At 44.6% G+C, this 25,875-nt stretch overlaps 1 protein-coding gene across 3 annotated transcripts in view; it reads right to left on the bottom strand.

Moving 5' to 3' along the window:
- The window catches only part of pdli2 (PDZ and LIM domain protein 2), a 61,982-nt gene extending 40,362 nt beyond the window's left edge, over positions 1-21,620 (bottom strand). Inside the window, exons 1-2 of one of the 3 annotated variants that reach the window (XM_014171377.2) lie at positions 21,233-21,620; positions 3,287-3,418 (exon numbers count right to left, since the gene is read on the bottom strand). In XM_014171377.2, the coding sequence (XP_014026852.1) occupies positions 3,287-3,379 (93 nt within the window). In that variant the 5' untranslated portion in view covers positions 3,380-3,418; positions 21,233-21,620. 3 annotated transcript variants of the gene reach the window in all.
- Positions 21,621-25,875: the final 4,255 nt, after the last annotated feature.

The raw sequence follows: 25,875 nt of genomic DNA, 5'->3' as shown, positions 1-25,875 counted from the left end.
ATTCTCTATTTTGGGTAGGCCAGGGTGTGACTAGGGTGGGCATTCTATGTTCCTTTTTCTATGTTCTTTATTTTCTATGTTTTGGCCGGGTATGGTTCTCAATCAGGGACAGCTGTCTATCGTTGTCTCTGATTGGGAACCATACTTAGGTAGCCCTTTTCCCATAGCCTTTAGCTTCACGGTTTGTTGGGTAGTGTTTATTGTTTTGTTCAGCGTCTTTTCTAATAAAAATAATATGTACGCTCACCACGCTGCACCTTGGTCCTCTCCTTTCAACCGACGTGACATGTGTATTGGGTATATGTTGTGAAATTGATAGATATTACTGGACTGTCGGAGCTGAAAACACAAGCATTTCACTAGACCCACAATAACATCTGCTAAACACGTGTATGTGACCAATAACATTTTATTTTATTTGACACAGTGTGGTCAAAGACTTAGCAACTTAGTTGTAGTCACGATCTGGTTACCTATAACTACAAACAGTTATGTTTTAGCATTTTTGCGTTTTTATTAACTTATTTCTGGATATATTGGAACTACACACAATGCACTATTTCTCAACGTCCTATGGAGAACCAGTGCTACCTAGCTAGTTCCAGCTGGCTAATGTTAGGTACTAGCCATGCTAGCATGTAAATGCATTCAAAACCAAGTGTTTGCACTGGTGAACTACTATGTACATACAAACCATATAAATTCATGTGAAAAAATGCAACTCTTTTTCTCCTGTGCATTTGGTAGTGGTAGTCGAATGAGCGAGTCAGTGTTGTAGTCATTTTCCGTCATTTGTAGATAGTGCAGTAATACCCACAAGGACAGGGTTATGACTCATTTCAGGCTCAATCCTTTGTGGCCCAAAAACAAGAAGCAAGCTTTGAAGTTGGAATGGTTTGTCCGGTTGAAGCGAGCAGATTGGAGAATGGGAACCATGCGCATGTCTACTGTATGCGACGCTCATTTCACCCTGGAGGACTTCGATAGCTTAGTTTAAGGGAAAGGGGGATACCTAGTCAGTTGTACAACTGATTGCCTTCAACTGAAATGTGTCTTCCACATTTATGATGTGTCTTCCTCTGAATCAGAGAGGTGCAGGGGACTGCCTTAATCAACATCCACGTCTTCGGCACCCAGGGAACAGTGGCTTAACTGCCTTGCTCAGGGGCAGAACAACAGATTTCTACCTTGTCAGCTCAGGGATTCAATCCAGCAACCTTTCAGTTACTGGTCCAACGCTCTAACCACTAGGCCAGTGGAAGGCAGGATTCGAAATGAGACTCAAACCAGGTGCTGTGCGAAGCGTGAATGTGAAACCTGCAACCTCTATTTTCTACCGACCTACCGGTAGATCGTGAGTGTCAGCAGTGATGGACATAAACTGGGTAAATTCAATGTGGATTAACCTCATTATATCGCTATTGGATTAGCTAGCTGACTCTCCCTCTGAAGGCCTCTCCTTCTCTCTTCTTTGACTTTGGAGGCTAACTCAGCCGTCAATCGGTAAGTTTACACTCTCTCTACTTTATGTCGATGGCTTTTTTAGTTGTGTGTGTGTTCTGTGGCTTTCTGCCTATGCTTGACTAGTTGTTCTCTGGCTTACTACTTAGCTATGCAGACCGTGGTGGTTGGTTAGTTATTTGTCTAGGCTAGCTAGCAGGATAAAATAACTAACTTTAGCTGGCTGGCTAAGATAATTGCATACACTGGTAATATTATTTGGTTAGATGGCGTTATGTATTTCCAAAACTTTGGTTTACTTTAATGTAAGCTAGGTGTTGATGGCACTGCGTGAGTCAGCTAGTTGCTAAAGTAGCATTAGCAGGCCAGTAGGGCTGACATTAGCAGACTAGTTGGTTAGCAACCTTGCAAGCTGATTTGTAACAATACATTCAAAGTATCTGCTTGTAAGTTGGCTGAACATTTTATTGAAACTGATCAGTTTTATGCACTAACTCAAAAATAGAATAGTGTGGTATAACTTTGCATTGGGACTTTTGATATGTATTCTAATGCAAAACCATATATTACATGTGGTTACGTTTATGCTACCTACCCTTTAAGAGCAGCATCAACAAGGCTGGCCCAAAATTAAAAACAGAAAGAGGAAAAATAAAAAGACACAATCAGTGAAGATGAAGAGGTCTCCTTCATACATCTCCAACAGAAACATGACAGATTGTGGAGAGAATGGCAGGCAACAAGGTGTTTGTCCCTTTTGCGAAGCAAGATGGCAGAGGTGTCATGTCTGTGGGTCTACTCGAGTGGCAATTAAGCGTTGCTCTGGCAACCCACAATGATGCGTGCCTTTTCTGATCAGGGCACACCTCACTTCACATAAACTAAGGGTGCAGATTTTTACAGGGGGCTATGCCCTGCAGAAACAGGGGGAAGCTCTCTTTTCAGGCCAACAGAACGGAAAAATAGGGGGCATCCATGTTGTTTTAGTGCCAAGATGCAACCACTTCAAATACTCCAAAGCCATAGCTGCTTAACCAGAGAGGAGGAGGGAGGGGGAGGGAGGGAGGAGGGAAACATGCTGCTTCTCCAAGTGGGTTTTACAACCACTTTCACTGATGAGGTCTCCTGCTCAGCATGGACCCCTGTTTCTTCTATGAGACTGTTTGATATTTGAGACACAGTTCCCAGTGTTCCCTGCATGCTGGTGTTGTTGGCTACATGGTAGAGCGAGTGAATGAGAAGGAATGCCCATCCTCACAAGAAAACAGCTATTTTTGTCTGTGGCTGTGGCAGGGGCAGTCTCCCTGGCTTTCAGTGGCTGTGGCAGGGAGCAGTCTGCCCTGGATATCCTGAGTCTGTTTACGGAGTAGAACTCTGCTAATGTCTTGCCTTCTACAGCTCGATCTTCCTGTTGTATCCTCACAAGCTTAGAAAATCAAGAATAGTAAAACAACATGTGCACAAACACATGCACACACACACACACACACACACACACACACACACACACACACACACACACACACACACACACACACACACACACACACACACACACACACACACACACACACACACACACACACGTTCGACACTCACGGCACACCACTTAACCCTAACTGTAATAACTGGTTTCCTCCTGATGTAGCTTTTACTCCAATCTGTCTGAATACAGTTGTTAAGGAAACAGGTAGAAGGCAGCCAATTGAGAAACAATGAGAGGAGCAGAGAAGTACAGCAGAGACTGAGGAAGTTGAATAGGCATTGCATGTTTTCCTTTACAGACGATATGGTGTGACTGAGCAGTAAGGTCATTAGCAATTACCTTGGAAACTGTTATCGCCTTCTTGAAGTCTCTTCCTCCGTATATTCTAAAGCCCCATGGAGACGGACCAATCAGGTTTACTGTCAGCACCATCACGTGACCAGAGGTCGCCACCCACTGCCTGCTCAAACCCTGTAAAGAGAGAGAGAGCGAGAGAGAGATTCTGTCATCAGTCATGCTTTTTTTGCTGCAGTGACTATATAAAGTAAATACGTTAGAACTGCGGTCACCTGCAACGTCTGCCTTTTATCTCCTTCTACTTGATTAGACCCTCTTGATATAAAAGAAATGGGAGGAATCTGAAAACCAACGACACATGACTATAATTTTTTTAAAATATTTAACCTTTATTTAACTAGGCAAGTCAGTTAAGAACAAATTCTTATTTACAATGACGGCCTAGAAACAGTGGGTTAACTGCCTTGTTCAGAAGCAGAACGACAGATTTTTACCTTGTCAGCTCAGGGATTTGATCTAGCAACCTTTTGGTTATTGGCCCAATGCTCTAACCACTAGAATACCTGACGCAACATTGAAGTTCTTGCAAACCCTCAGTTTCATGAAGTCCAAATGAGAAAAAGAAAAAACACACACACACACACCTCCCCCCCCAAAAGTTGTGTCATAGCACAGTAAAATAACATTCAAACATTTCTGTTGAGTAGATCCACATACACCACATGACCAAAAGTATGTGGACACCTTCTAGTCGAACATCTCATTCCAAAAATCATGGGCATTAATATGGAGATGGTCCCCCTTTGCTGCTATAACATCCTCCACTCTTCTGGGAAGGCTTTCCATTAGATGTTGGAACATTGCTGCGGGGATTTGCTTCCATTCAGCCACAAATGCATTAGTGAGGTCGGGCACTGATGTTGGGCGATTAGGCCTGGCTCGCAGTCGGCGTTCCAATTCATCTCAAAGGTGTTCAATGGGGCTGAGGTCAGGGCTCTGTGCAGGCCAGTCAAATTCTTCCACACCGACCTTGACAAACCATTTCTGTATGGACGTCGCTTTGAGCACTGGGGAATTGTCATGCTGAAACAGGAAAGGGCCTTCCCCAAACTGTTGCCACAAAGTTGGAAACACAAAATAATCTAGAATGTCATTGTATGCTGTAGCGTTAAGATTTCCATTCACTGGAACTAAGGGGCCTAGCCCGAACCATGAAAAACAGTCCCAGAACATTATTCCTATTTACAGTTGGCACTGTGCATTGTGGCAGGTAGCGTTCTCCTGGCATCCGCCAAACCCAGATTGTCAGACTGCCAGATGGTGAAGGGTGATTCATCAATCCAGAGAACGTATTTCCACTGCTCCAGAGTCCAATGACGGCGAGCTTTACGCCAATCCAGCCAATGCTTGGCATTGCGCATGGTGATCTTAGGCTTGCTCGGCCATGGAAACCCATTTCATGAAGCTCCCGACGAGCAGTTATTGTGCTGACGTTGCTTCCAGAGGCAATTTGGAACTCGGTAGTGAGTGTTGCAACCGAGGACAGACGATTTTTAAGCGCTGCGCACTTCAGCACTTGGCGGTCCTGTTCTGTGAGCTTGTGTGGCCTACCACTTCGTGGCTGAGCCGTTGTTGCTCCTTGACGTTTCCACTTCACAATAACAGCACTTACAGTTGACCGGGGCAGCTCTAGCAGGGCAGGAATTTGATGAACTGACTTGTTGGTGCCACGTTGAAAGTCAACGAGCTCTTCACTAAAGCCATTCTACTGCCAATGTTTGTCTATGGAGATTGCATGGCTGTGTGCTCAATTTTAAACACCCATCAGCAACGGGTGTGGCTGAAATAGCCAAAAATACTAATTTGAAGTCGTGTCCACATACTTTTGTATATATAGTGTAAATCTAATTTTTAACCATGGACTTTCTTCCCTCGTAGTTTAATTGGGATCATAGCACAGGATGCTGCTAGGATGTGTCTGTTTTACAGTAACGTCTATGCGTCAGCTGGGTACAGTATAGAGTTGGCCTCCATAACTCTGCCCTTCTCATGCATAGTGTGGACTGTAGTGTTTTTTATTTGCACATGTGCTTGTGTTGAGACAATGACAGCTCTCCTGCTCTTTGGTAATTCATGCTGTGGTGAGGAGACGAGGAGGAGGAGGTGGAAACTCCGGCCCGACCAGCAGACACACAGACCCCACCACAGCGCAGCATAGTTTCTCTTTCTCGCTCTCGCTCTCTCACACACACACTGCTGCTGCTTTAGTAGAGATACACCTCAACTATACAGCAATGCTCTTATTAATACCTAGTTAAGTGCTACCACGACCATACTACTATTCACAACACACCATAAAATAAGGGGAAGCACTGTTGCAGAAAACGGAGAAACAGAAAGGGAAATAGTGTCATTATTAAGTCTATTTAGTGTAGGCTCAATTAATTCAACTTCACATATCTGACAGCAGCCTTATTGCAGAACATCAAGGTAAATATAGAAACGAAAGCATGCTCAGTCTCGCAAATATGTATTGAGAAATGAAGACGTTATCTGGTTTGAGTTTCTGTTGAAATCTGTGAACTTCTGACAAAACATGTTTGACCAAGAAGAAAATGCTGACAGATCCTACAACAAAAAGCTGACGTTTCCCAATTCTGTCTTCACAAGCCCCTGTTATGTAACTATCCAGCATTACTGTGTATGTAGGTCAGAGTTTGAGACAAAACATACTTGGTCAGATCAATAACTGAACCTTGGTGCACCACATGGCCGCAGGCTTAATCTTATCGTCATAGGCAAAGAATCTGGAATAAGAACTGATCATTGGTGGAGAATGCACTGTGACTGGACATGCTCTCACTGGTCTTAAATCTTCCTGTAAATATGATCCGTCTAGTTACATATACCATAGTGTTAGAATTGAAGACATCATCTATCGTTAGGCCCCAAGGCTGGTTCCACAGCTATCCATACAGAAACAGAGCAAACAGTGAACCCAGTCAGGATCTGGGACATCTCTCCCTCCCTACACTGGCCCATTTCAGCCATCTACAGCCGTCTGTCTGTACATTCCACAAGGGTCTGGGACAATCAGCACAAACCCACCCAGTCATTAGCACATTCAGGCAATTAGCGTGGTTACCAGGCTCACCATCATTAACAGCCCTTAATTGCTGTGGACATGAGAAACAGCCGAGGCGCCAGTTGTTGTTCCTGCTGTAATCCCTGGGGACAGACAGACACTCTAACGTTCTCAGTATCTGGGCTGTTTAATTAGTCCAATGGACCAGGATCAGCATGTCTTCTACTTAACTGGAACCATTATCAACAAGGCACAGTGCTAATTTGTGATTTATGGACCAACTGTTATCACTGTAAAGCTGCTTGCTATTTATTGGCAGGCAGTGTAAGGGTGATAGCTGCTTACTATTGGAAGAGAACTATTGACCTGAAATTCTCCAGTTGTTACCAAACAGATCACTATGATAATACATTTGCACCAGGTGTTAAATGGAGCTTAAAAAATTAAGCGATGAAACAACACAATATAATTAATGTTTAATAGTATAGATACAAATTTCAAATGCAGAAAATTAAAAATAGAAACTGAGCCCAGTGGTGGATTATATTCTGGTGACAACTCGTTGCTTTGGCTACCAAGCAGCAATTGCAGCACAATAAAACACACCCACACAATGAGGAGAAATTCTAGTAAGGAGGTATTCCATCTGGCTCACATGTCTCCACTCATCAGGTAGCCACAGTTCAGAAGAACTAGAAACTGGTAGGTCCAGTCAAATACTCTCACTTCCGCTGTGCTACACCTGTCTACCAAATACCATAAATATTTGATCATGGTATACCGTATGTTGCCCTGGTCTACTTTACAACACTTTATATGCAGTATCATCCAGAGTTTCAGTTGTGAAATCTAGAGTATCAAAGATGAATGAAGCAATAAGGACTTTGATTAAGGTTGTTGAAATCAATTGCACAGACAGACTTGAAGGCTGCATTCAGTTTCCAAGTGGAGAATGATCTCTGTGGAGAGGTCAAACTGTCATACTCTACATGAAAAAGCCCCCAGGCACTTGTCATGTCTTTGAGAGAGCAGCCCCTTCGGGTAAAGGTAGGAGAAACACAGAGGAGAGTGTAGAACAGCTCTCGTATCCAGGTGTTGGGTTCCAGACTGTTGCTCACTGCTCAAACACGCATGGTGTCAGCAGTGTTCAAGTGATTAAAGTCAGTGATTAAAGTAAATTAGCGTCATCTCGCTGTGCATTCTTCTTTGTTAACAGTCACTTCAAACAACTGAATTGTGAATGTGTGTGTGAGACCTGCTAAAACAGGTCTGTGAAATCATCTACAGTTTAGCATAGGTAAGCATAGTAAGATTACTCTAACACACCCTTGGGTGAGTCTTGGGTTTAATGCGTGTGTCGCTAAACCACAATTATGGCAGGGTTGCTCTATTCTGATTATGCGCTTTAAAGACAAGTCTTGCTGGCTGGCACAGAGAAGATGCCAGGCCTGGATATGAACATGTCTGCTTATGTACCATACTCAGCTCACACTCTTCACTTTTCAGCTGGTTATTGCAGAACCAGGTTATACCCAGGCCTGAACTTTAGGAAACACACACCATCCACTGTTGTGGTTGTAGCGGAATGCTCTGGTATGATTCACACTTTACAAATCTCTTGGTTCTGGCCATTTAGCTCTGTGAACTTCCATAGCTTTTGTGAGTGCTCTTGTCTGGCTGATGGCTATGCCCTATAATGTTTTCAAGCACACTCCTTTTCGTGAGGAGGAATGTGGTTGATAGGACACCTGTCCTGCTGCCTGCCCGGTCACACACCCACTGAATAGACAGAGGAATGCCATGGAAAGCCTCTCCCCATGTTAAATGATGTGTAATAACATTCTCACACTAACCACACACAGTGATTTGATCTGATAAAACTGCCATCACTAAGGTGATGACAATAACAGATGCGATATTAAAAGAATGGGGTGTTGTTGAAGGAAGATAAGTGACTGAGACGTTCCTAGGTTGTGAGACTACTATTATCGCCTAAGAATGAGCTGCACACTCCTCACACTTAAAAGGAAAAAGTGACAGGTTAAATGTATACACTAATATAGCTCTCTAATAAATTAGCTCTGGAATTTCATTGATTTCAATGTAATCATTAACTGAACCTGTTATGAAAGGGACTTAATTATTAGATCAAATATGTTCTATATATCTTGTCATCAAAACTGTGGCAAAAGTGTCAAAACAATAGCAGCTATTGTTATGGTTGTTACTACTAGGTACATTAGCCATGGTTATGTCAGTGGTGTGGCTTCAGAAAGAACTGGCTCCACTTATCTCTCAACAGCATCATCTGAGGATCATGTTACTGGTGTTCGCACTACGCAGATTCAGACAGACTCCCACTTCGCACAGCAATCAGGCCACCTTACCACATCCCCTACACGGGCCATTAAGCCTTCTGATCCACTGAGGGAGACACAGGAAAGCTTACCACTGCTTTATCATGTTCATCACATGCACGCTTTCAAAATTGTTTTGCAATGATGTGTCTCCGCAGCCCATTCAAACTCTAAAGCCATCTCAGGCAATGGTCCCAATGGTCACACAAACACTGAGCAGAGCAGCCTACTAAGCAATTACCATCAGGCATTATCCACGGACATTGATTTTTGGTCCATCTATAATTGGTTTAGATTTGACCTGGGCTGGGCTGGCCTTCATGTCAACGTCCACAAACCCAAAACATAGACATCTATAATTGGTTCAGATTTAGTCGGGTCTGGCTTTGATTTGGATTCAACACAGACATCTATGATTGGTTCAGATTTGATCAGGTCCGGACAAAATCTGAACCAATCATATACTGTGCTGTTCAAACTTGGGAAACATAGACGTCCATTGGTCCAGATTTGGTCCAGTCCGTGCTAGCTTTAATTTGGCCCCAAAAAAAGCCGCCTTTTGATTGGTTCAGATTTGGTCCGGTCCGGCCTTGATTTGACCCAAATATAGACATCTATAATTGGTCCAGTAGGGTGTTTGCCTTTCACGCCACGACCCGGATTTGTCATCCGCTACATTGGTGTCAGAAATGGGATGGCAGCCATGACCGTGAAATATCATGACTGCCCACTAAGCATTTACTAAGAAGCGTCTTCAATTTTTTGGGAGGGTGCAGTCCGGACACAAGACGTCTCTTTGACGTCAAAAACATCTTCCAACCTTTCATTCAGCGCTTGAAATGGACGTGATGTCAACATCTGGAAAATACCTCTAAAAGACGTATTTTCAATGTTATTTTTCTTACTGGGAGACCTCTTACAGAGAACAGGAACTGTGCTATTAAAGGAGACAGACAGACAGTCTATGAATGTATATTGAACTGAAACTAGATGTGAAAAGGACTCAACATGAGGCAGTCATCCAGTGACACGCATCCGTCTCAGCGAAGACAGACACTGAGAAAACCACAAAGCTATCAGAAACAAGAAAACAAGCAACAGTGAAGCTTTCATCATACAAACTCCACCAGATTGTATCTGAGTGTAACTTCCTGCAGAACAGCATACCAGTTAATGTTTCTCCTTGTGATTCAGAGAAAAAGCCCTATGCAATAGAGCATATAACAAACTGAGTAAGGGCTCAGGAGAAAACGTCCTTATTCAAACCATACAAATAATATAGAGGCATGGTTAGCATATTGAAAAAACAAAAGGAAGGGCCAAACAAATAAAATGTTTCCACAAAGTCGCGAGCAGCTAAATTCGTTGGCCATTGTTCTGCATTCTCTAAAACGCTACTACTTGTCCAAAATTACAGTGGTCTGTTTCAGTCTGTGGATTGTTTGTGGTGCCACGGCCCTGCACACCCAGAACAGCAGAGTCATCAGGAAACAGACACAATTGAAAACGAGAGTGGGGGGGGGGTTGTGTACAGCAGGCACATGGAAGGTTGCAGAGAACAAAAACAATGGAGAGGTACTGGTACAGTGCAGCACAAACGGCAGTTAGGGGGTGGGGGGTATGAGGTGGCGGGTATGGGGGCCGGGATTTGAATGGTGCTTGGGCTGTAAGCAACACGTGAGTCCTGGGAAACACATCCAGCTTTTTGCCACCCATTCAAAATACCAAATAATAGTCTGCCACAGTTTCAATCCAAGTTGTCTGAATGGCTTGGTTTGGGCACATTAGAGGTGAAACATTCCTGAGATGCTGGCTTGAACTTGAGCCACAGGGTCGTTCCACAAATTTGTTTTATTTATTTGATTTCACCTTTATTTAACCAGGTAGGCCAGTTGAGAACAAGTTCTCATTTACAACTGCGACCTGGACAAGATAAAGCAAAGCAGTGCGACAAAACCAACAACACAGAGTTACAAACAAACGCACATTCAATAGCACAATAGAAAAATCTATGTACAGTGTGTGCAAATGTAGAAGAGTAGGGAGATAAGGCAATAAATAGGCCATGGAGGCAAAATAATTACAATTTAGCATTAACACTGGAGTGATAGATAGAGATACTGGGGTGCAAAAGAGCAAGATGATAAGTAACAATATGGAGATGAGGTAGTTGGTGTGCTATTTACAGATTGGCTGTATTACAGGTACAGTGTTCGGTAAGCTGCTCTGACAGCTGATGCTTAAAGTTAGAGAGGGAGGTAAGACTCCAGCTTCAGTGATTTTTGCAATTTGTTCCAGTCTCATTGGCAGCAGAGAACTGGAAGGAAAGGTGGCCAAAGGAAGTGTTGGCTTTGGGGGTGACCAGTGAAATATACCTGCTGGAGTGCGTGCTACGGGTGGGTGTTGCTATGGTGACCAGTGAGCTGAGATAAGGCGGGGCTTTACATAGCATAGACTTATAGATGACCTGGAGCCAGTTGGTTTGGCGACGAATATGTAGTGAGGGCCAGCCAACGAGAGCATACAGGTCGCAGTGGTAGGTAGTATATGGGGCTTTGGTGGCAAAACAGATGGCACGGTGATAGGCTACATCCAGTTTGCTGAGTAGAGTGTTGGAGGCTATTTTGTAAATGACATCGCTGAAGTCAAGGATCGGTAGGTTAGTCAGTTTTATGAGGGTATGTTTAGCAGCATGAGATAAGTAGGCTTTGTGTTTCGCTCGTCGATGGAAGGATCGGACCAAGGTGCAGCGTGGTAGGCGAACATCTTTCTTTATTAAATGAACACCAAAACAAATACAAACGAAACATAACGTTCAGTAGGGCTACACAGCGCAGTACCAAAAACAAGATCCCACAACCACAGTGGGGAAAAGGCTGCCTAAATATGATCCCCAATCAGAGACAACGATAGACAGCTGCCTCTGATTGGGAACCATACCCGGCCAACATAGAAATGGAAAAACTAGACTACCCACCCTAGTCACACCCTGACCTAACCAAAATAGAGAATAAAAAGGATCTCTAAGGTCAGGGCGTGACACTTTGTTGCGAAATAGGAAGCCCATTCTAGATTTAATTTTGGAAATCAGTGCCTTTTGTGTCCCTTTGATATTTTAAGTAGAAATTGTGCACAAACATTGCATTTTAAAAGCCTGTTATATTACATGAAGTGCCCTTTAATATAGATCACCCTTTATATAAATTCAATACATGTGATTTTTAATATGAATAAAGACTTGCTAAAGTGCCAAAATTCTGCATTTTGACATGTGCCTCTGTGCATCCTCATTTATCCAAGTTTTCACCATCATTGTACATTTAAGTCATTTAGCAGATGCTCTTATCCAGAGCGACTTACAGTAGTGAATGCATCCTTTTCATTTCATGCATTTTTTTTTGTACTGGCCCCTCGTGGGAATCGAACCCACAACCCTGGCTTTGCACACACCACGCTGGCGTTGCAAACACTCTACCAACTGAGCCACAGGGATTACATGTAAAACCCTAGTTATTTTGTTGGTTTGACAAAGTCATTTCTCAAGATTATAATTTTGTGATACATTTTAAGGTTTAAAGGGTAATGGGGACTGGGGACTGATGGGCAACCTCGGTTGCTGGTTGGGATGTGAAGGGGTGGAAGGCATTCTTTCTTCGGGTGAGGAGGGAGGATGCGGGTGAGTGGATGGGGACTGAGGGTGGGAATGGGTTGGAGTTATCTTTGTACTCTTCTCTTTTATAGTTTTTTTTTAACGTGTACCCCTAAAAATGACTTATGACTATAACTATTGTTCTCTGAAGGAGGGAAACAAGGTACAACACAGCTATGGGGGAGTTTGCGCACTATCACCCTCTACTGAAGAACATTCGAATCACGCCAGACAAGGCCAATGAATACCCTGCCTCACCGGAAGCCCCGCCTTCCACAGGTGATAAACCCGAGGCACGGATAAATTCCTTCAATTCAGTACCAGCTTCACCGAGCTGGCGGCGCAGGGCTGAACAGGTGTTGTAACTTGTTTTGCTCATTCAGCGAGCAGTAGTTATAATCATAACTGTACGTTCCCCTTCAGTCGGTAAATTCAGCACTACACAGCAATGGGGATATGAAATCACGCCCCATGCCGACCCCAGCGGACACCGAATGAAATGACACACCACACAGAGTTCGAACCTGACAGGAAAACCTGCGGTACCCGGGTATTGCGCAATCTACGCACTGCCTAACGACCCTGTCCTGCCCCAGCCGTAAGCACACTGTGGGCTACACTGGGGCCAGTGAAATCCAAGCTGATAAAACATCACAAAAGTGTGTGGTGATGCCCAAATCGCAGCAGCACAAATATATCCTACAGGCAACCCTTTAAACAACGCCCAAGGCGCTGCCAGAACCCTGCTGAAGTGGGCGTGTACACCGTTAGGTCATTCCTGCCTTTTTCTGCCATATGCCAGTGGGAGAGACGCTGCTTAAAAAAGCGCTCTACCACAAGCAGAATTAGCAAAACAGTCAAAAAGTTGATCACACAAACAGACACCCTTGGTCTGCTCAATGTAAATGCGTAATGCTTGTACCGGACACAGTGAACGTAACCTCCGCTGCTCCTCAGAAGGAGGAGGAGACAAAAAGGGGAAAGCTCAAAAGCTAGAGACCTTTAGGACATAGTCATGACCTTAGGGGCGAAGACCGTATTAGGACGCAATGTCACCTTAGAATCGCCAAGGGTGAACTTTATACAGGAGGAGTGAACAGATAACACGTGGAGATCTCTAATGCGTTTAGCCGAAGCCAAAGTCATAAGCAGAGCGGTCTTGTAGGAGAGGATCTTCAGATCCACAGACTCCATTAGTTCAAAGGGGGCCTCACACAGCACATTCAAAACCAAAGCCAGATCCCAAGTGGGCACAAAAGGTTTAGAAACTGGCCTGAGATGGCACACAACTTTTAAAAAACACACCTCCAGGGGATGAGCCCCTGAAATGGCACCATCAATTCCCACTGAAATAGCTGCCATATACACCTTCAGGGTGGAAAATGAATGACCCTGCTCGAAAAACCCCTGTAGGAACATTAAAATGTCCACCAGAGAGCTCTGAAAAGGAACAATTACTTTACTTTGGCACCAAAACTCAAATGCCCGCCACTTCCATTGCAATCAGATTGGACCTTTCAGGGGCAAGCCCACAGATTCCAAATCTCCGGCTGTGGGTGCCAGACCTGCCCGTGCTCCTGGGCCAACAGGTCCCTGTGCAACGGGAGTTGCCACAGGTCCCCAACTATAAGATGAGAGACAGAGAGCCACAAGGATCAAGGACAAGCCCTTTCGAAGTACCCTCCCCAGCGTGGACTGAATCAGCTCCACAGGGGGAAAGGCGTAAAGAAGGGTCTGAGGCCACTGGTGCACGAGAGCATCCGTTTCCAACGCAGCACTCAGGTCCCTTATCAAGAAAAACAGCCGACATTGTGCATTTCTCGCGATGTGTAAAGATCTACGTCGGCCTTGCCAAACATTTTCCATATCTAGGAGACCACTTAGGGGTGCAACCTCCACTCCCGAGAGCAGGCCCCACCCTGGATAGCAGAGCTGCACCTATGTTGGGGCACCCAGGGATACTCGTTGCATTGGGCAAAGCAAGAACGCACTCCACTGAGATGGAGTCAAACAGAGACTTAACATGGGAAACCAGCATGGATGTGTGTAACACCACCTGCTCCCTCGACTCAGCCAGGTTGTCCATTATCCTGAGCCCCAGACACTTCATAGGTGCCAAAACCGCCCCCACAACTTTCTGTGCGAGGGATATATGGCCATGAAAGTACACGTACATCAGGTTGATGGAGGGGAACCAATCACCCGGGCGCATTGATTGTAACTACCAGCTGTACATGAGCATTCTGAATTTCTAGACCCTGATCTGCTTGTTTAGGGCACAAGGTCTAAAATGGGACGCAAAGTCCCGCCCCTTTTGGGAACCAGGAAATACTGGCTGTACCAACCATACTGGGCCTCTGACTGCACAGACTCCAGGGCCGAGCCAAACAACCCCGTAGGAGAAATTGGCTAATCCATGTACAACAGCCTGCCTCTCTCCGGCACCTGCAACAAAGTGAACCAAAGTCAGCCCCCATGCTTCTCCCGAGCTCTGAGATGATGCAACGGGACATGCAAGAGACGAAATATGCCATAGCACGAATCTCATCTAGGAGCTCTGCGTGGGGTTCCACAGCAGCCAGAATCGTGGCCAGGTCAGCTAACAGCTCAGTGTGGTAAACCTGCAGCATTGTGACTGTGTACAGGGACCGGCCCGCCACCCACTGGGCCCAATACACCGAAGGAGACACGATATCAGACGGCTCTATATCGCCATGCTGGGAGGATAGCTCAATGGGATCGAACCACGAGGCCAAATCCAACCCCGTATCCTGCAACTCAGACTCCACCGAGGTACAGGCACCCAGGAGAGGAAAGTCAAACTCAGTCCCACTCGCCTCTTGAGAGAGCTTGTACACAGCAGGCGATAGTGGTCGCACAAGCTGTTTCGATCCAGGGCTGCCTGAGCATGCACCCAGCCAAAAACATACAAGACAACACTCATGAAGGTACAGGTACAACCCTAAATCTATAAACATGGGCACCCTCATAAATATTATCCTGACAAACTTGCCCTCCAAATACACCTCTGCTGTTTTCAATCAGGATCTCAGCGATCACTGCCTCATTGCCTGCATGCGCGGTCAAACGACCACCCCTCATCACTGTCAAACGGTCCATAAAACACGTCTGCGAGCAGGCCTTTCTAATCGACCTGGCCTGGGTATCCTGGAAGGATATTGACCTCATCCCGTCAGTCAAGGATGCATGGTTGTTCTTTAAAAGTAATTTCCTCACCATCTTAAATAAGCATGCCCCTTTCAAAAAATGTAGAACTAAGAACAGATATAGCCCTTGGTTCACTCCAGAACTGACTGTCCTCGACCAGCACAAAAACATCCTGTGGCAGACTGCACTAGCATCGAATAGTCCCCGCGATATGGAACTTTTCAGGGAAGTCAGGAACCAATACATGCAGTCAGTCAGGAAGGCAAAGGCTAGCTTTGTCAAAAAGAAATTTGCATCCTGTAGCTCTAACTCCAAAAAGTTTTGGGACACTGTAAAGTCCATGGAGAATAAGAGCACCTCCTCCCAGCTGCCCACTGCACTGAGGCTAGGTAACACTGTCACCACCGATAAATCTACGATAATCGAGAATTTCAATAAGCATTTCTCTACGGCTGGCCATGCTTTCCTCCTGGCTACCACAACCCCCCGCAGCTACTTGCCCAAGCCTCCCCAGCTTCTCCTTCACCCAAATCCAGATAGCAGATGTTCTGAAAGAGCTGCAAAACCTGGACCCGTACAAATCAGCTGGGCTAGACAATCTGGACCCTCTCTTTCTAAAATTATCCGCCGCCATTGTTGCAACCCCTATTACCAGTCTGTTCAACCTCTCTTTCGTATTGTTTGAGATCCCTAAAGATTGGAAAGCTGCCGCGGTCATCCCCCTCTTCAAAGGGGGTGACACTCTAGACCCAAACTGTTACAGACCTATATCCATCCTGCCCTGCCTTTCTAAAGTCTTCGAAAGCCAAGTTAATAAACAGGATCACTGACAATTTCGAATCCCACCGTACCTTCTCCACTGTGCAATCCGGTTTTCAAGCTGGTCACGGGTGCACCTCAGCCATGCTCAAGGTACTAAATGATATCATAACCGCCATCGATAAAAGACACTACTGTGCAGCCGTCTTCATCGACCTGACCAAGGCTTTCGACTCAGTCAATCACCGTATTCTTATCGGCAGACTCAACAGCCTTGGTTTCTCAAATGACTGCCTCGCCTGGTTCACCAACTACTTCTTAGACAGAGTTCAGTGTGTCAAATCGGCGGGCCTGTTGTCCGGACCTCTGGTAGTCTCTATTGGGGGTACCACAGGGTTCAATTCTCGGGCCGACTCTTTTCTCTGTATATATCAACGATGTCGCTCTTGCTGTGGGTGATTCCCTGATCCACCTCTACGCAGACAACACCATTCTCTATACACCTGGCCCTTCTTTGGACACTGTGTTAACTAACCTCCAAACGAGCTTCAATGCCATACAACACTCCTTCCGTGGCCTCCAACTGCTCTTAGACGCTAGTAATACCAAATGCATGCTTTTTAACCGTTTGCTGCCCGCACCCGCCCACCCAACTAGCATCACTACTCTGGACGGTTCTGACTTAGAATATGTGGGCAACTACAAATATCTAGGTGTCTGGCTAGACTGTAAACTCTCCTTCCAGACTCATATTAAACATCTCCAATCCAAAATTAAATCTAGAATCGGCTTCCTATTTCGCAAGAAAGCCTCCTTCACTCACACCACCAACCATACCCTCGTAAAACTGACATTACATTTACATTTTAGTCATTTAGCAGACGCTCTTATCCAGAGCAATTTACAGTAGTGAATGCATCCATTTCATTTCAAACATAAAATAAAAAAAACATTTTATCTCCGTACTGGCCCCCCGTGGGAATCAAACCCACAACCCTGGCATCGCAAACACCATGCTCTACCAACTGAGCCACAGGGAAGGACTGACTATCCTACTGATCCTCGACTTCGGCGATGTCATTTACAAAATAGCTTTCAATACTCTACTCAGCAAACTGGATGCAGTCTATCACAGTGCCATCCGTTTTGTCACCAAAGCCCCTTATACCACCCACCACTGCGACCTGTATGCTCTAGTCGGCTGGCCCTCGCTACATATTCGTCGCCAGACCCACTGGCTCCAGGTCATCTATAAGTCTATGCTAGGTAAAGCTCCACCTTATCTCAGCTCACTGGTCACGATAACACCCACCCGTAGCATGCGCTCCAGCAGGTATATCTCACTGGTCATCCCCAAAGCCAACACCTCCTTTGGCCACCTTTCCTTCCAGTTCTCTGCTGCCAATGACTGGAAAGAATTGCAAAAATCGCTGAAGCTGGAGACTTATATTTCCCTCACTAACTTTAAACATCAGCTATCTGAGCAGCTAACCGATCGCTGCAGCTATACATAGCCCATCTGTAAATAGCCCACCCAATCTACCTACCTCATCCCCATATTGTTTTATTTACTTTTCTGCTCTTTTGCACACCAGTTTTTCTACTTGCACGTTCACCTATCACTCCAGTGTTAATTTGCTAAATTGTAATTACTTCGCTACTATGGCCTATTTATTGCCTTACCTCCACATGCCATTTGCACACACTGTATATAGACATTTTTTTCTATTGTGTTATTGACTGTACGCTTGTTTATTCAATGTTTAACTCTGTGTTGCTGTTTGTGTCGGACTGTTTTGCTTTATCTTGGCCAGGTCGCAGTTGTAAATGAGAACTTGTTCTCAACTAGCTTACCTATTTAAATAAATGTGAGAAAAAAAATATTATAAATAAAAATGAATATTATTCAAAGATATGGTGAAACCGCATTACTGTGGGCAAGGTTGTGAACTCGAACCCCGGATTAACAGCCTTCGTTCGTGCTAGTCATCTTACTTACAATCAGTTAGAGTGGCTAAACAGGCAAACGAATAACTAACACATTTGTAGGGAACTTCACAAAAATAGTAACCAAACTTTACCACACAACGTCCAGAAGGATGAACATGCCCTCCTTAAGTGGGACATTTAAGTTGGAGTGAAGCCTGGCACATTTTGCATTCCAATGTTTGTTTTCGAAGAAATGTGTGAATTGTTCTGCCCAGCTCGAGGTGAAGAGTGGAAGAATTGAATGAATGTATCCGTGTCTCGGGTGTATCACCTGTGGAAGGCAGGGCTTTCAGTGATGCACGCTGTTCACTGGCCTTGTCAGGCATGATTCTAATATTCTTCAGTAGAGGGCACTTAGCATGCAAACTCCCTCATAGCTGTGTTGTTCCTAGTTGAACGACTGAAAAGGGCACCCTGTCCCACATTTTAAACTGACATTTCTAAACATTGCAACTTCATATTCATCTCCAGCACCACCCCAACTGTGAAAGTGGTGCGTTTCTATGTTTTGTAGTAAAAATTATAGAGAAAGGTTAGTGTTTCCATGACATCATAAACCAATTAGACTTGGCGCTCCGGTACCGCTTGCCATGCGGTAGTAGAGAGAACAGGGTGGCTGGGGTCTTTGACAATTTTTAGGGCCTTCCTCTGACACCGCCTGGTGTAGAGGTCCTGGATGGCAGGCAGCTTAACCCCAGTGATGTACTGGGCCGTACGCACTACTCTGTAGTGCCTTGTGGTCGGAGGCCAAGCAGTTTCCGTACCAGGCAGTGATGCAACCAGTCAGGATGCTCTCAATGTTGCAGCTGTAGAACCTTGGGTCCTCAGATGAGGATCTGAGGACCCATGCCAAATCTTTTCAGTCTCCTGAGGGGGAATAGGTTTTGTCGTGCCCTCTTCACAACTGTCTTGGTGTGTTTGGACCATTCTAGTTTGTTGGTGATGTGGACACCAAGGAACTTAAAGCTCTCAACCTTCTCCACTACAGCCCCGTCGATGAGAATGGGGGCGTGCTCGGTCCTCCTTTCCTGTAGTCCACAATCATCTCCTTCGTCTTGATTACGTTGAGGGATAAGTTGTTATTTTGGCAGCCAGGTCTCTGACCTCCTCCCTATAGGCTGTCTTGTCATTGTCGGTGATCAGGCCTACCACTGTTGTGTCATCTGCAAACTAAATGGTGTTGGAGTCGTGCCTGGCCATGCAGTCGTGGGTGAACAGGGAGTACGGGAGGGGACTGAGCATGCACCCCTGAGGGGCTCCAGTGTTGAGGATCAGCGTGTGTTGCTATCAGCGTGTGTTGCTACCTACCCTCACCACCTGGGGGCGGCCGTCAGTAAGTCCCGGATCTAGTTGCAGAGGGAGTGGTTTTGTCCCAGTATCCATAGCTTAGTGATGAGCTTTGAGGGCACTATGGTGTTGAACGCTGAGTTGTAGTCAATGAATAGCATTCTCACATAGGTGTTCCTTTTGTCCAGGTGGGACAAAAGATAGACAGGCTAGAAATGTTTTTACAAATTATAATATTTTGTGAAGCTTGCGTTCAATTGCCCCTCCCTGTTGCACATAACAAGCTTCCATTCCCCGGGTCACAACGGGATTTATGGATTATTAAACACGAAGTCTTCAACCCTGTTACGATCAACCCTGTTACTTTATTTGTCACTTAAAGCTGCAATATGTAACTTTTTGCTCAGCAAGCAAGTGTAAGAAAAGTAACTCTGTTCTATGTGTGCTATTTCTATGCTTCCTGTTCTTAAGTTACGTTTTTGCGTGTTGTACTTTCAGTTTTGTACACCAGGTTCAAATAGCAGAAAACATAAATATATTTTTGGTTATGGAAAATATATTTCACAGCGGTTTAAATGGAACAATGATTTTCTACACAATGACAGTTTTTTTTGTCACATAAACTGAAATTCTGTGAACTATTCGAATTTCAGCAACCAGGAAACGGCGGAGTGATTTCTGCATATTGCATCTTTAATAGACACTTACTATAGTACTTTTTTTAACTTAACTTGTTTTTTTATTAAGTTGACCAATTGCTGTTTAAAATTAGGTTCAATAAAAAGTATATTTTTTTCACCAAGTTACACTACTCAAAAGGCACCTAATTAGTGTAATAATCCCACAATGGCCTGTATCTTTCAGGAGGCTTCACCAGTGAAAACCCCACTTTAAGGGGAGGAGTGAACAGTCACAAATTACAGCTAGCCAGTTTTAACAATTATGTTAACGTCACATAAACACAGACCTGTTGGTCTGGAATTACACCTGGCCTGGCAATCCACAAATCATATTGACTATGTTTCATGTGAATGTTTTGAGCAGCCAAGCCTTTAGTTCACAGAGATGCCTGTAGAAGTAAAGGATGCTGACTGTGTGAAGCGTGGGATCTTAAGTTAAAGTTAATTTCCCTTCATAATCATCAGTCAACATGGAAGTACATTATGCTACAGTGAACACATACTGTACCAAGCATCCATCATGATCATACTGTACCAAGCATCACTGCATCCACAGTTTCACCCACATTACCAAACCTAATGTGTTTCCATGCCATAATGAAATCAAAATGATGTTGGTGTTCCTCCTGGCAAACCAACTGTCAAACAAACTGATGAGGGTCTAAGACAGAGGAAAGGCTGTTATGAGTTTGGGTATAAATCCAAGATACACAAAACAAAATTGTTCCTGTTCAGATGGCTAGGGGCAACTAAAAGTAGCAATCAAGCGAATAATTACATCAACCAGGGTGTACAGACAATTTGACAGCATCACCAAGGACCCTTGTATCCAATGTTCATAGGTATAGGCCTTTAAAAATTGCAGAAATTCAAATACATTTTTTAAATTGTTTGAGTAAATAATGTGAATTACCACATAATTGAATGAAATGAATGATGCCTATTATTAGCGTGAACTGACAGGTAAATGGGAGAGTCACAGAAAGTAGCCTATAGGAATTACCTAAACCTTACCTAAATCAATGCAGTTGATCAACAATCAGTAATAGTCGAATTGTGTCCGTACACCTGCAGATCCAACAACGGTGCTCTCCTGAAGAATATCTCAAGTGAAAAACTCATAGGCGACAGCACCAAAATACCCGAAAAGAGCGCAGGACCAGAAACACTCCACCCCTTGCGCGCGAGTCGCTTCCAAAAATACAGCAGAATAAAGTTAATGTTTCTTTCTTTCTGCTCCCAAAAGGCCCACAGGAATCTCATATGCCTCTAAGAGCGATTCGTGCTACTATGTTAACAGATCAAATGCTCTGGCCACCTGAAATGCACTTCTATTGCTGGGGACTATTGGATAAAGAACCAATATGAAATCACCTGTGGTCACCCGCTCTGAGGAATGAGCTCACAGTGACACGTGCTGTTATCAAAATAATGGCATGGGCGTGTCGGGATACAGGGAGGGTGGGTGATAATTGAGATATTACAGTATGGCGGTAGGGCCGTAGGGCCTTGCAAGTGTGTCTTAGTGCGCCATCTGCAGACCAAAAATTGCATTAGAAAATGTAACTGATCAATGATAGGGACCACAACTACAGACAATGGGCCTACATGCCTACAGGATGGGCTGGTGTAACTGTCAGAGGTTTATGATTAAATTCAAAGCCTGATTAAACAATGAAGGATTGTTGTAGACTAGTACATGGGTGAGGCCTGGGTGAGGATGGTAAAGCAGGTATCTAGCTCTGTGAATAGATGGGAAGCAGCATGCTTTGTGTCAAAGGGTACTGTGTCTCAGGACCAAGGGATGTGATAAGAAGGCCAAATCACAGGAGGCTAGATGATTTGCAATTGGTGTGGGATTTATTGAATATCCTAAAGGTGCAGAGAGTAATCACAACTGCATTCATATCATCAAGATCCAAGAAAAAAATAAGAAAATACACTTTGGCTTAGTGTCATTTCACACTTAAGCCAATTTATTTAGCTGACTCCAATGGCTGAAACCAACTCTTGAAAATGTGGTTTAATTATACTTTCCTGTGTATATATATTGTCTCAAATTCCTAACCACAAAAGGACCAACCACGCAGCCAACCGGTAGAAGTTCAAATGTACAGTACCAGTCAAAGGTTTGGACACACCTACTCATTCTACATTGTAGAATAATAGTGAAGACATCAAAACTATGAAATAGCACATATGGAATCATATAGTAAACAAAAAGTGTTAAACAAATCAAAATATATTTTATATTTCAGATTCTTCAAAGTAGCCAATCTTTGCCTTGATGACAGCTTTGCACACTCTTGGTATTCTCTCAACCAGCTTCATGAGGTAGTCACCTGGAATGCATTTCAATTAACAGGTGTGCCTTGTTGGAAGTTAATTTGTGAAATGTCTTTCCTTAATGCATTTGAGCCAATCAGTTGTGTTGTGACAAGGTAGGGGTGGTATACAGATGATAGCCCTATTTGGTAAAAGACCAAGTCCATATTATGGCAAGAACAGCAAAGAGAAATGACAGTCCATCGTTACTTTAAGACATGAAAGTTCCAGGCTGACTACACCGCTCGCATCGTGTGCGCGAGTGTTGCAAAATAAATTTAGAAATCTATATTATACAATTATTGCACCCACACTGCTCACGCAAGCCAACGAGCGTCTGCGTTGCCAAGGGCTAAAATAGAATCACGCTGCAAGTCCTGCCTCTCCCATCTCCTCATTGGTTTATAGAAGCAGGTACCCATGTGCCATCTCCTCATTGGTTATACCCACGTGGGTGACTGAAAGACGAAATATTTCAGTGGCGGTAATGAACCTAATTTATGAAAGTTGCCAATCGCAATATAAAGTCAAGAGAAGAAAAAGCCTGGAAGGAGGAGAGATGACTAGAAACGATTCGGTTGATCATTTTATGTGTGGATTAATTGGTGGAGTAGAGGACCTTGTGCATTACAGGTAAAATAACAACTCAATGTTTATATCCCAGGACAAATTAGCTAGCAAGTGCAAGCTAGCTAGCTAAATTGCCATAAATCTTTAATGCTTTTCAACCTGTCCCCAAATTAATATAATTGGTTCAGGGTTTGTTTTGATATTTTAACCTGCGTGTCGTGATCCCGTTTGGTGTGGGGGGACAAAATAAATGTATGTACGGTGGCGCACGCGCACAGCCGGTTTGGGTTCTGTGTCAGTCAATCCAGAACATTTTTTTTAAATCCATCAAGTGCTATGATGTAACTGGCTCTCATGAGGACCGCCACAGGAAAGGAAGACCCAGAGTTACCTCTGCTGCAGAGGATAAGTTCATTAGAGTTACCAGCCTCAGAAATTGCAGCCCAAATAAATGCTTCACTGAGTTCTAGTAACAGATACATCTGAACATCAACTGTTCAGAAGAGACTGCGTGAATCAGACCTTCATGGTCAAAATGCTGCAAAGAAACTACTAAAGAACACCAAAAAGAGGAGACTTACTTGGCCCAAGAAACACGAGCAATGGACATTAGATCAGTGGAGATCTGTCCATTGGTCTGATGAGTCCCATTGTTAGAATTTTGGTTCCAACAGCCGTATCTTTGTGAGACGCAGAGTAGGTGAACGGATGATATCTGCATGTGTAGATCTACCGTGAAGCATGGAAGAGCAGGTGTGGGTGTGCTTTGTCAGTGATTTATATATACTGCTCAAAAAAATAAAGGGAACACTTAAACAACACATCCTAGATCTGAATGAAAGAAATAATCTTATTAAATACTTTTTTCTTTACATAGTTGAATGTGCTGACAACAAAATCAAACAAAAATAATCAATGGAAATCCAATTTATCAACCCATGGAGGTCTGGATTTGGAGTCACACTCAAAATTAAAGTGGAAAACCACACTACAGGCTGATCCAACTTTGATGTAATGTCCTTAAAACAAGTCAAAATGAGGCTCAGTAGTGTGTGTGGCCTCCACGTGCCTGTATGATCTCCCTACAACGCCTGGGCATGCTCCTGATGAGGTGGCGGATGGTCTCCTGAGGGATCTCCTCCCAGACCTGGACTAAAGCATCCGCCAACTCCTGGACAGTCAGTGGTGCAACGTTGCGTTGGTGGATGGAGCGAGACATGATGTCCAAGATGTGCTCAATTGGATTCAGGTCTGGGGAACGGGCGGGCCAGTCCATAGCATCAATGCCTTCCTCTTGCAGGAACTGCTGACACACTCCAGCCACATGAGGTCTAGCATTGTCTTGCATTAGGAGGAACCCAGGGCCAACCGCACCAGCATATGGTGTCACAAGGGGTCTGAGGATCTCATCTCGGTACCTAATGGCAGTCAGGCTACCTCTGGCGAGCACATGGAGGGCTGTGCGTCCCCCAAAGAAATGCCACCTCACACCATGACTGACCCACCGCCAAACCGGTCATGCTGGAGGATGTTGCAGGCAGCAGAACGTTCTCCACGGCGTCTCCAGACTCTGTCACGTCTGTCACGTGCTCAGTGTGAACCTGCTTTCATCTGTGAAGAGCACAGGGCGCCAGTGGCGAATTTGCCAATCTTGGTGTTCTCTGGCAAATTCCAAACGTCCTGCACGGTGTTGGGCTGTAAGCACAACCCCACCTGTGGACGTCGGGCCCTCATACCACCCTCATGGAGTCTGTTTCTGACCGTTTGAGCAGACACATGCACATTTGTGGCATGCTGGAGGTCATGTTGCAGGGCTCTGGCAGTGCTCCTCCTGCTCCTCCTTGCACAAAGGTGGAGGTAGCGGTCCTGCTGCTGGGTTGTTGCCCTCCTACGGCCTCTTCCACGTCTCCTGATGTACTGGCCTGTCTCTCCTCTCCTGCTCTGGAGACTACGCTGACAGACACAGCAAACGTTCTTGCCACAGCTCGCATTGATGTGCCATCCTGGATGAGCTGCACTACCTGAGCCACTTGTGTGGGTTGTAGACTCCGTCTCATGCTACCACTAGAGTGAAAGCACCGCCAGCATTCAAAAGTGACCAAAACATCAGCCAGGAAGCATAGGAACTGAGAAGTGGTCTGTGGTCCCCACCTGCAGAACCACTCCTTTATTGGGGGGGTCTTGCTAATTGCCTATAATTTCCACCTGTTGTCTATTCCATTTGCACAACAGCATGTGACATTTTTTGTCAATCAGTGTTGCTTCCTAAGTGGACAGTTTGATTTCACAGAAGTGTGATTGACTTGGAGTTACATTGTGTTGTTTAAGTGTTCCCTTTATTTTTTTGAGCAGTGTATAATTCAAGGCACACTTAACCTGCATGGCTACCACAGCATTCATCTGGTTTGCACTTAGTGGGACTATAATTTATTTTTCAACAGAACAATGACCCAACACACCTCCAGGCTGTGTAAGGGCTATTTGACCAAGAAGGAGAGTGATGGAGTGCTGCATCAGATGAGCAGGGGTCTCATTTACAAAACTGTGCGGAGGATTCACGTCAAAAGGTAGTGTACGGACAAAACACAGAAAGTGCTTATGCACAAAAATATTCTGATTTATAACAGCACGCACGTCCCACGCAGGTTTCCCTTTATAAATCACAATCAACATGAAATGTGGGGCACGTGAGCGAGTGTCTTGTCCCACCCTTTTAACGCCCATAGTTGCCTATAAATAGTCAGTGAAACGCCCCTAATTAA

Source organism: Salmo salar, chromosome ssa24 (genome assembly GCF_905237065.1).
Source record: "Salmo salar chromosome ssa24, Ssal_v3.1, whole genome shotgun sequence".
NCBI lineage: Eukaryota > Metazoa > Chordata > Actinopteri > Salmoniformes > Salmonidae > Salmo > Salmo salar.
The sequence above is the reverse complement of the archived record's forward strand: the minus strand, read 5'-3'. Positions and strand labels throughout refer to the sequence as shown.